An 11,335-nucleotide genomic window follows, 5' to 3' on the forward strand; every position below is an offset into this window, starting at 1 on the left:
CTCTTGTGTAAAAATGCAATACTAAATTGTTTAAATACTCCTTTAAAGCAACTACTACAAGAAGTGAAGAAGAAAAAAAGTCTGGGGTGCTTGACAGTTAAAAACAAATCATGAAGGTGCTCTTTGGAAAGGGAACACAAAACTTCAAAAGAGAAAAAAGGTCCAAGCCACTCTTCTTGTGAAAAAATTAAAAAGCCTTTATTTAAATGGCTGGTTAATATCGAAATCTTACATTGAAAATAGAACTGGGCAGCAACCCACGTGAATCGGCACAAAATGGCCTTCTTCAGGGTACTACAAGAAGTGATCTGAAAATAGTATTTGACCCCATGGTATTATACTCCATTATTCATGTTTAATCGTTCGCTGCCCAAATATCCTTACGTGAGGCATAAGTCGCAGCACTTTGAGCCATTTGACTCCCTGTTACAACAATGACGCAGATTGAACTCTGGCTGGCTCAGTTTACAAACCATCAAAGTCCTGACCAGCACCTGTCCTTGTTCCTCTGCTCCCCTAAATAAAACATGACTAACTTTGGCTTAGTTCTTACCTCAAAGGTGGTCCTGCAATGTTATCAGGCTATTAGAGTCTGCCATCACACACATGCAAGCAAGGTGGACAGAAGATGACATGAAAATGCTTCTTACTTTTCTGACGATTTGGTGAAAGTAAGAAAAGTACTCCATTCGAACTGATGCAAGGGTATGAAACTAATCATTTTTAAAACTCTCAAGTTCTCAAAAAAAAAATCATAATTTCATTAATTTTCAATGTTTTCAAAGTGTATTTTTTTAATGAATTTTCTAACTGACATGAACAAAGCAATAGCATGTGGTCGCTAGAAAGGCAGATGTGCGATATGTTTGTTTAAAACCTCTTCAGTCTCAGTTGGTGAAACTATTAGATGCCTATAGATGGACATCTTCAGATGGTCCAGATTCACATTTGGACTGTGCTGTTTGTTCTAAAAATAAAGAAGCAGAACAAGTGCATGCTGACACGCTAGGTTGATTTCTTCCTTCAGTTGGACTCCTTAACAACTTGATCCAAACTCTAACAAGTTGGCCCCGGTCAAATGTGAATGTGTGACACTGGCCCAGCATTAATGTCGGTCAGTGGGTAATGCCTCTTTAAATTGTCAGTGTCACCTCCAGCAACAACAGGTGTTGTTAAAAGTACATAAGATACCCAAATGTTTAAGCCCATAAATGAAGTTTTATTACCTCCTTTCCTGTCTGATATTGTGGAGATGCTATGTGCAACAGTAAATGTCACTGTTGGTGGACAGACAGGAGTCTATTTTAGTGAGCCGTTCACACTCTGCACTGACACTATAAATCTGATAGAATTTTCTCCCTCAGAAAGTCGATTGCTAACTCCCTCACACGTTTGGAGGCTCAAGGAGCTGTTCGCCTTCAAGAAGGTACAGAGTTGCTTATATTCTGGTACTAAGAGTAAACTTGGTGTGGTAGGCATGTTGAGGCATTGAACTGAGATGTGTAAATAAGGAATAACTTCTCAGCATGCTACAAGTTTAAAACAATGACTAACAGTTGACTAAAAAGTCTAATTCAGAGTAGTGTCTTGTCTTTACTTTGTGGTTATTGGATATCGTGATCAAGTTGAACATTGTCAGTTTACATGCCTGTGGATTATCTGGCCATTCACCTTTTTTGTCACCTATGCAGAGACTCTTGTGAGTTATGTTAACACGACCACTGACCCAGCACTTTGAAACTTTGCATATGACAGAAGTGCTTTTAAAGTTATAGTAATTTTTGTTATTATTGTTTGGATCCTTATTGTTTGTATCCTGTACTAATGCATGTATATGAAACAGCAAATCAAAGTCTGAACTTAACCTATTATTTAATTTAGTTACACATTTGTAATAGCATTACATTGAATTCTCCAGATTTTTCATTTAAATGAGGAGAAAAAAAAAAGTCCATCTATATTATTCTTTGATGATGAAAGCAAAATGTGTACTACAACAGTTTGGTTCATAAAATATTCCAATCCGCTTTTCAATCCAACCCAACTGCACCAGTTATTTATGTTCAGTGAACATAAATAACTGTGCAGCTTTAATGGGCCAATGAATGTTTGGAGTGGGTGAAATACTTTGACCAGAGAGGTTAAAAAGATCATCAGTCTTCAGCGTACAGCTCAATTGAAAATGTGTTAAAAGTAAAAGATTTCTGTTTCCATTTTCTGCAAAGAGACGTTTCATTTTCTTTTACTTTTCCAATTGTAGAGCGGGAATTTGAGACAATCATGGCTGATCAGTGAGTATTATCAGTTCTGGTTTGTTTTAATGTGTTCACTGGTAGCTTCAAGGTACTGTATACTGTAAAACTATGTATTGATATTCATTATGTTAATATATAATTTCTTTCTTTTGTTAACGCCCCAACAGATCTGTGAGTACCTATCATACATCATCTTAACGCCCCTTTCTCAGCCACTATTTGTCTATTAATGCAATTTAAAAAATCATATTTACAAATGTGCTGTCCATATATTGTATATATGGGTGGTATTAAATGATTTTCTTTATGTGTAAACTTATAGAAAAAATCAAAGATCTCCTCCTCTCGAAGGCTGGGGTTGAAGGTAAATTCTTCTTTGTCTGAGATGTTTTATGAATCTATTTTTTTATGAAGAATTTGACTTAAGATGTTAGAGTGCATAACTTTGTATAAACCACAGACAACTGGTTGATGTCTATTTAGAATTGCATTATGTATTTACATGTGTTATTTATGAATACATATTTTTATTAAAGTATGTATCATACTCCTGGTTAACATGTCAATTAATGAAATTGTTTGGTATGTATGTAGACTTTTGCTCTATTTGGTCTAGAGATTCCAATACATTGAAAAAAAAAAAAAATATTTTGATTGTTTTCCTTAGATTAGACTGTTGGCAGTCGCTGCTCAGATGCTGCAGGAGGAGAAGGAGCAGAAGATGAAGGAGAGAGAAGCTGCTCTAGCAGAACGAGTTCCTCCTCTAAATCTGTCTGGTCTGTCTTTGCAAGAGCTTCAGGTATTTAACCTTATTCAAATCTTCCAGTACACCCTCTCTAACTAATACTGTATATTTTTTTCTATTTTAGTTTATTATTTTATTCTGATACCACTAGGGGGTGTCTTTTACTTTTTTTACAGGATCTTTGCAAAGACTTGCACCACAAGATTGATGTTGTAGATGAGGAGTGGTATGATATCGGCCTCAAGGTGTCCAAAAACGACAAAGAGGTGAGCTGCTTATCAATGCATGTGGAAATGTTTGTAAGGTTACTGCATCCCATGTCTTTACAACGAAGACGTGGTCATAACATGAAAGAGCGGAAAGTAAACAAACACTGACTCCAAGTGGCAGCACAAAGACATACAACAGAATCTTATGCATGAAGCCTGATGCACTCTGTGGCTTTGTTATAGCACCAAACAGTGACTCAACACAGTTCATATTTCTGTCTTACATCAACAGTAAGCTCAGAGGGAATAGAACATTTTAGATTTGTCTTAAGCCCACAAGGCTCCATAATAAGTCAAGAGTCACATTATTCAACTGGCAGCTAAAAAAGAGGAGCCCACGTCTATAACGACTACTTCACCTGGGTCTAACATTGGGATATTGCTGGATATTGGCTGAAATGTTACCACATAATTATGCCGAAATGATACTAACGTTACAAGTTGTATAACATAGGTTATGCTCTCATAAACGATGGATTGGAAAGTTTGAAAGTGACCAATATGTAAATAATACTTGCCTGCTGGCTTCTGCTCTCTGTTGTTGTTGTCTGCGAAAGCCTAAGCCGCTCTACAAATTACAGCCATAACAACCGAAAAGAGATGCAACAAAAATATGTATTAATTAAAAAAAAAATTTTAAGTAAGTGCTGTAGTATAACTAGCAGGAGACAAGTAATAATTGAGGTAAGTTTGGAGACATTACGTTATTTAATCATTGAATTAATAAATATTTTTGTTGTAACTCTTTTCGGTGTAGTAATTTGTAGACGGCCCTAAGCACTCGTCTAACTGCAGGTAGCAACAGCAACAACAGAGAGCTGAAGAGAGCAGGCAAGTGTTCATAAACTTCTGGTGTACTTACAAACTTTCCAATCCATCGTTTTATGAGAGCATAACCTATTTGTACTACTTGTAGACGTTTGGTATCATTTCGGGCATTATTAGTGGGGTAACTTACAAGATACAAACGTGGGTCCGTTAGCCCCTGCGCTAAGCTATTCAGCTGATAACGCTACTCTAGCTAACTGACCCAATGTTCGACCCAGGTGAAAAAAGCTTCTGGGGGGGTGTTTGGCTAGAGGTCATGGTGCAAAGGACCCTAGGGTGAATTACTCCGAACCATCACTTTAAACACGGCAGTGAAATATGAACTGCTAATTTGTTTGGAGCTGATAATTGCACTGATATAATGAAACACAAAACCAGACACAGCTACATTTATATTCTATATTAGGGTTAGACCAATAATAAATTTGGGCGAGATTCGCTATATATGGGGTATTGAGCAATCACATAGTACTTCCTAACCACAGATTATCAAACATAGGTTAAAGTAGCTGTTAACAATTGTTTTCTTTGCATATTGTATTTATTTTTCTCCAGTAATTGTTAAAATATGCTTTACTTTTTTTTTTGTAAAGTAGTAGTGTTACTGTGTAGAGTGTTTGTATGGTTGGTACAATCTTAAAAGAACTGCTATCTTTTGAGAAATTACTAAAACAAACAGACAGTTGTTCCGTACACCTAAACATTTTAGAAAAGTATAGTATACAGTTATCCACAACAAAATCTAAAGAATTTAGAAAAGTATACTTATTAACTTTTAACCACATCTTCATCTGAGTAAACCACATCAGCTGAGGAAGACTGCAAGCTTTGGTTAAAAGCTCCAGAAAAATGGACATTACATAACATTTGCTCACAGTTTTGGATTATTTACACATGTGTTATTGATAAATTGTCATAAATCCATATATGGATTTGAAAAAGTGAACTGGTGGGGAAGAATTTATGAATCTTGGGATTTTTCCTTTACATTGTGTTCATATAAATGAACACAAAAATAAATAAATAAATAGCAGTGAGGGTAATATGGTGTACTTGACTCACAATGGTAGAATAGCAATAGCACAATCCTTTCTTTCAATTGACTCCCCCGGACAGATTGAAAACATGAACCTGAAGATCATTGAGATTCAGAGTAAGTTCAAGAAGCCAACCCTGAAGAGAGTGAAGATCTCAGCTGAAGCCATGCTGAGTGTTCTGCTGGGCTCCAAACACTCACAGTCCATCGACTTCAAGGCCAACCTCAAAACGGTCAAGAAGGAAGAGGAAAAGGTAAGCCTGGCTTTTGCTTTAGGGTCACGAAAACCTTCAGGTAACCACTGTTTTTGGTCAAAATGACCTGTTTTATCTTGTCTGTTTGTCTGTGATATGCTATGTTTCCAACAGAAGGAGGAGGTGACTGACTGGCGTAAGAATGTGGAGGCAATGTCTGGTATGGAGGGCAGGAAGAAGCTGTTTGATGCCTCCGGCAACTAAAGAAACGTTTACTTTTGTTTAAGAGATCTTCCTATAATAAATTCTTAACCTTAATCCTACCTATACTAAATCAATTTATGAATTGCAGGTAGGACAAACACCCTTAAAACCAGCATAGTCTTGCTTTTTGTAATCTTATAGAAATAAAGGGAAGACAACATATATTGATTATATGACTATAGGCTATAGTGCTCTTTAAATTATTATTTTTCAGAAAATTTTAATTACACTGATATTGACTCAATATACGTCAGTTTTTTGTCATTAACTGCTTTGTATTAGTGATGCAGTGACTGTTTGCAGAAGTTCTCCTCTGCAGCCTTGTGATGGCAGCATAACTATTTCAAACAATCACAGGATACTCAGACCTACAGTCTAATGTGGGGACTGTGGAGAAACATACTTATTTGTCCCTTGTTAATTAACAACTGCTAGTGTGTTATGTGCTGTAATTTATTGCCATCCAACTTGTCAGACATTCATAATGTATTGGCTATTATTGCAGTCTTTGCTAAGGTTATTGCAGTGAAAGCATGTTATCTTCATATTTGGTTCATGGACGTGATCCAAACATGAAACCACAAGTGTTCTCTCAATAAAAAAATAAAAAAATCCCAATCCTGCCATTGTTTTCCTCCACTGTGTAATTATTTTTGGTCTTTTTTTGGCCTTCATTTGAGAGGACAGATTGACACAGGAGAGGGGGGAAAGAGAGGGGGGAAAACATGCAGAAAAGGGCCACGGGTTGGACTCAAACCCGAGCCACTGCGTTAAGGAATGAGCCTTGGTACATGTGTGCACGCTCAACCAGGTGAGCTACCAGGGCGCCCCACTGTAATTCATTAATCACCTTGGATTGTATGTGGGATCAACTTTAATTTTACACACATAATGTTGGAGTAAAGCTCCTTCAAACTTTGCCCCTGTCCTTCTTGAGGAGACGGATAAACTAAGAAAGCATCACAGGTGGACAGTCCCAGTAAGATTTCACACCTCATACATACTGGATATAAGAGGCACAGTGCAAGAATGGTGAAGACAGGGGGGCTATTTTAGTGAGCCACTCACATGAGCGCTGGAATCTATATATCCACCCTGATTCTGCCCTTCTCGTCTCAGAAAAAGACGCCTGTGAGTATTTGTCACCATAAGGTAAGGAATATTATTTTGAAAAATTACAGAACACGAAGGGATGAAATAACAAATGAAGGCTTTTTATTACAATACTCGTGCTAAAAATTGAGAAAACATAATACATTTATCAACATTAAAAAACAAGGCTGAGTTTTGTACCCCAAAACAGCATTTATCGTAATGTAGTTATTATTTCATACAACTGAAAGTAATTTTTTAAATCAAATTAAAGCTATCTCATTTAAGAAAGGAACCTCTTTACATGTGAGTCAGGGAGGAGAGTTTTTTTTTTTCAGCTGGCTCAAGTTAGAAATAACACGTGGAATTGATTTATCTCTTCTTATTCTTTGCAACCTATTCTCATTGCTTATACTGTTGTAGTGTCATTTTAATGTAATGATCTGGAATTGAAATAGTTTGTGCTTATTAAATGAAAAGTTATATTTATTATATTTAACAATATTTATGACAAAAAACAACATGAATCCTGTCCTTTTTGGTCTTGATTGATTACGTGTTTGCTAATTTAAAACAAGTATTTTTGTCTTTGTTTGAGAAAGTATTTTTTAGCCAATGACCTTTAGACAATGTCATAGATTGTTTGTGTTCCCTGCTATGGAGAAGCAACCTATAGTATATACTGTACGATTTCTCAATCAGATGTGATGAATTGAGCTTTTTTCTGTATGTGCATTGTATTGTAAAAAAAAAAAAAAAGTCTTCTTTTTTTAAGATAGATTTAATAGGGGGAGACACATACAACTGCAACCATGTCTGAAGGGTAAGTACTCATGTTTCATTTACTTGCACCGCACAGTGATTCAAATTTTAGTATGTGAAATTCGAGAATTGTAATTGCACCTTTTCTGTTTCTCTTCTTGAAATATGGACACCGCTTTCCTAACTGGATAGGTCTTCGGTGAGTTGATTATACTGTAACAGACAGACTAAAACATCTGAAATATAATTTCAGTTATGAATTCATTGCATCAGTTGTAGGACTAAAAACTCCACTTGAGTTGGATTATTAGAATTGTTGTACATATTCTGCACTCCAAATCCACAAATATGTGCCTTGACTTTATGTGGAATTGACTGATTTAACACTTATTTTACACATATATATATATATATATATATATATATATATATATATATATATAATGTGTATATATATATATATATATATATATATATATATATATATACACATTATAATATAATTTTTTTTTTTTTTTTTTACACAATATAATCACAAGAAAAAAAAGTTAAAGACAAAGGATGAAGTCATATTCTACTCATTATGTAATTTTTGTGACATGACCATGACATGACTAATGTGCAAAACACTACAGAAAAATGAATGTTGGATATTTGAAATGTTTTGCCAGTATTCTGAAACGTATAACGTCTTCTTTTCCAGAAACCAAAGCCAAAGATCACTGCATCGCGCAGACTGTTCCTGAAGGTATTTTATGTGTAACTGTGTGTTAGTCTTGGGTAGTACTGTAAAACTCTTGTTCAAGATAATAAATTAATAATAATAATAATTTGTCTGGTTGACTGAGGTGTAATTCTGTACGTGTACTGTATCGGCTCCAGACCAAACTGCTAAAGAAGGCCATGACTATGCTGGACAATGAAAAGCAAGTCAGAAAAGATGAACGAGAGAGAACCCTCGCTGAGAGAGTCCCACAACTGCAAATGTCAGGCCTGTCTTTGCAGGATCTACAGGTAGATTCATAATTTATCATTAAAGCATTTTAATCCACATAAGGATTTGTTGGTTTTGGCTCTAAAGGAAGTCAACATTAAATCACATAACTGTCTAAACACTTTATGCAAATTACTTTTCCCCACCTCCTCCTTGTGGTACTGGCCGCAAGCAATTACTTTTGGTTTTTGAGATATCTATCACTGAGACTTCTGCTGCCACCTATATATAATCGAGGTGAATGAAATTGAGTTTGCGGTGCTTAAAGCTTTAAAAAAATTGCATTAAAAAAACCTCAACAGCAATGTCTCCTGCCAAGAACAATGTCTCAGTCAGTCAGAATAATCTGCAGACCTCAATGTCAGTTTTAATAGGAACCATTAGAAAATACTTCCAATGAAAACTATCCACAGCAAAGTCCTTGGATTAATCTACAGATCATACAAATTAACATGTATTTATATTAATCAATATTGTGGTATTATATATGGTACACTGCCTGTACACATTTTGCACTGTCTCTGTGCATGGTTTCTTAGTGTGTGTCAATGAAGTTATCCGGACCAATTGCAGTCAAACAAATTTCGGAAATTGGTACTTAAACGCCTAATACACTAAAGGGTTCTGTCCACAGAATCTTTGCAAAGAGCTACACCAGAAAATTGATGTGGTTGATGAAGAGCGGTACAACATTGATTCTAAAGTGACGAAAAATAATATGGAGGTATGTAACATGTGAATGACCATTTGAGTTCTATACTTTTTTACACAAATTTAAGGGATGCATACTGTATGTAAACAATATTCATTGGGATTTGGAAGATTTTAAGGTAATGTTGAGGGTTGGTTTGTCATTTGTGTTGGAAAAAGATACAAGACCTGTCTCAGAAGATCTTTGAGTTGAAGGGCAAGATGAAGAGACCGGCCCTGAAGAGGGTGAGGGTGTCTGCTGACGCCATGCTGGGAGCTCTGCTGGGCTCTAAGGTCAAAGAGTCTGTGGACTTCAAGGCCAACCTGAAGACTGTGAAGAAAGAGGAGGAGAAGGTAAGGGCTGCTGGCTGCAACTCACAAATAATATTATGTGGTGTCACTTTAACTCAATTCACTTTTTTCATTGAGAATAGTCCACTTACTGTAGTATTAGTGCTGATTTCGAGAGTCTGAGTTTTGGTAAGGAAGCTTTGGAAGTTTTGATTAAATAGACTACCACTGCATCATCATTACACATTGTTTGCATCAAGAGTGCAGGTTTCATTTGAACTCTTTGACAAAAATCTGATTGCTGACCTAGTAGCAGATTGAATCTAGGATGCCAAAGCTAAAGATAGAAAATGCACTGGTAAAATGCTTTTAAATGAACTAAAACTTAGACTGACACAACCTAAGAAGGGTTTAATTTGTTGCAAAAAAGAGGAAGTAAGAATGCAGTAGTACAGTTCGGAGGGTACACTGTTTAGTGCAGGAATATCATTCTTCTTTTAATATTAACAAGCAGGAATTCCTATATTCCCCTATGTTGTATGCCTATTTGTGGTGTACAAAATGACTACAAGTACTCATGTTTTAATTATACTGAGTTGATTCAAAATCATCATCTATTCACCCCACAGAAAGAGGAAGTGACTGACTGGCGTAAGAACGTGGACGCCATGTCTGGTATGGAGGGCAGAAAGAAGCTGTTTAATAGTGGGCAGTAGAGTTTGTGTTGAATTACTTTATAAAGATTTGCTGCTCTAAAACAGGTGGAACCAGTGGATCATAAGACTGTTTTTCACTTTATAATGACAGTGAATGACATGAAGACCAGGTTAACAAGTAGGTTGTGAAAATGACAAAAGTTAACGTGTTTACCTTTATGATAATTCATATAATACATATAGTTGTTTTACATAATGTCTGATGGATTATGATAAAACATACTGTTATAGCACTGTATTGCTTTTGTAGTGTTTAGCTTCCATATGAATTAATGAACACAATATCACTTTTGGCTCACCTCTAGTAATGTTATGATCTTACTTTTTGAACTCTGCTATAAAGCTACAATAATATACAACAGGCAAGACAAAGAAAAGACAGATTTGTCTACAGTTATCAACATTTGTACAATTTATACTTTGCCTGTATTGCCAACAAAAGGGTCTTTTGAAACATGGCCTACAGTAAGATGACAACATAAAACATGAACATTTCTGTGTATCTGTGTGCTTTCCCAAGAAAAACAATGTTTCTGTTGGATTGAGAGAATACACATTCCAGGGGCAGCTACGGTTGGCAGTCAGCTGTTCATGGAGTCAAATAAAGTGAGCATCCTGGAAAATGAATGTGGCATTAAACTAAGTAATTATGATGAGAAGCAGTGTTATAAATTGTGTATCAAATAATAAAAATGTTCATGACATTGCTCAGAGAAGAATGATCCTCTGTGTCTTAAACTGGAATGCTGTTCATCCCTTTACAGCACGGTGTATTCTTATACTAATATGAATCACGTTATCGTCTGACATACTGTATCGTCATAAATTTGTTCACTGTCAGAGATTTTTGCCATACAGTTTGTACTGTCGTAGCTTTCCCTTTAACATCTCTGGTGAATTACATTATTGTGCGCAAATGTTGCAAATCTAATATCATGGGCTGTTTTATAACAATATTACATATGTTATGATTTAGCAACAATTAGCTTGTCATTTTTGCCATCTGTTTTTTTTGTTTTTTACCCATTTACAATTTCTCAATTGGTTTTCCAAAATGTATTAGCCTATATAATCATTTTTGTATTGATATATAAAACACAGCTATATACTGTGATATGGGATTATCATCTATATAGCCCAATCCTATTTGTTATAGTTGTAGAGTCACATTACAGAAACGTACATGCCACTTGGAGCCA

At 35.7% G+C, this 11,335-nt stretch overlaps 2 protein-coding genes across 4 annotated transcripts; both read left to right on the top strand.

Annotated features, from left to right (window-relative positions):
* The first annotated feature begins 612 nt into the window (after nucleotides 1–612).
* LOC120563942 (troponin I, slow skeletal muscle-like) lies at nucleotides 613–6,214 on the top strand. The gene is made up of 9 exons (XM_039808486.1): nucleotides 613–705; nucleotides 1,365–1,426; nucleotides 2,261–2,291; nucleotides 2,423–2,426; nucleotides 2,578–2,619; nucleotides 2,923–3,054; nucleotides 3,177–3,266; nucleotides 5,214–5,387; nucleotides 5,502–6,214. Exons 1-9 carry the CDS (start codon nucleotides 698–700, stop codon nucleotides 5,589–5,591), a joined length of 633 nt encoding a protein of 210 aa, XP_039664420.1. The 5' UTR covers nucleotides 613–697; the 3' UTR covers nucleotides 5,592–6,214.
* Nucleotides 6,215–6,559: 345 nt separating this feature from the next.
* LOC120563943 (troponin I, slow skeletal muscle-like) lies at nucleotides 6,560–11,072 on the top strand. 3 transcript variants are annotated; one of them, XM_039808488.1, is made up of 8 exons: nucleotides 6,560–6,743; nucleotides 7,463–7,506; nucleotides 7,638–7,644; nucleotides 8,149–8,193; nucleotides 8,328–8,459; nucleotides 9,074–9,163; nucleotides 9,310–9,483; nucleotides 10,050–11,072. In XM_039808488.1, the coding sequence occupies exons 2-8, from the start codon at nucleotides 7,496–7,498 to the stop codon at nucleotides 10,134–10,136; spliced, it is 546 nt and encodes a 181-aa protein (XP_039664422.1). In that variant the 5' UTR covers nucleotides 6,560–6,743; nucleotides 7,463–7,495; the 3' UTR covers nucleotides 10,137–11,072. The 3 variants fall into 3 exon arrangements, with proteins under 3 accessions (XP_039664422.1, XP_039664423.1, XP_039664421.1); XM_039808489.1 differs by having other exon boundaries at nucleotides 6,560–6,722; XM_039808487.1 differs by having other exon boundaries at nucleotides 6,720–6,743; nucleotides 7,459–7,506.
* The last annotated feature ends 263 nt before the right edge of the window (nucleotides 11,073–11,335 follow it).

This window comes from Perca fluviatilis, chromosome 8 (genome assembly GCF_010015445.1).
Source record: "Perca fluviatilis chromosome 8, GENO_Pfluv_1.0, whole genome shotgun sequence".
NCBI lineage: Eukaryota > Metazoa > Chordata > Actinopteri > Perciformes > Percidae > Perca > Perca fluviatilis.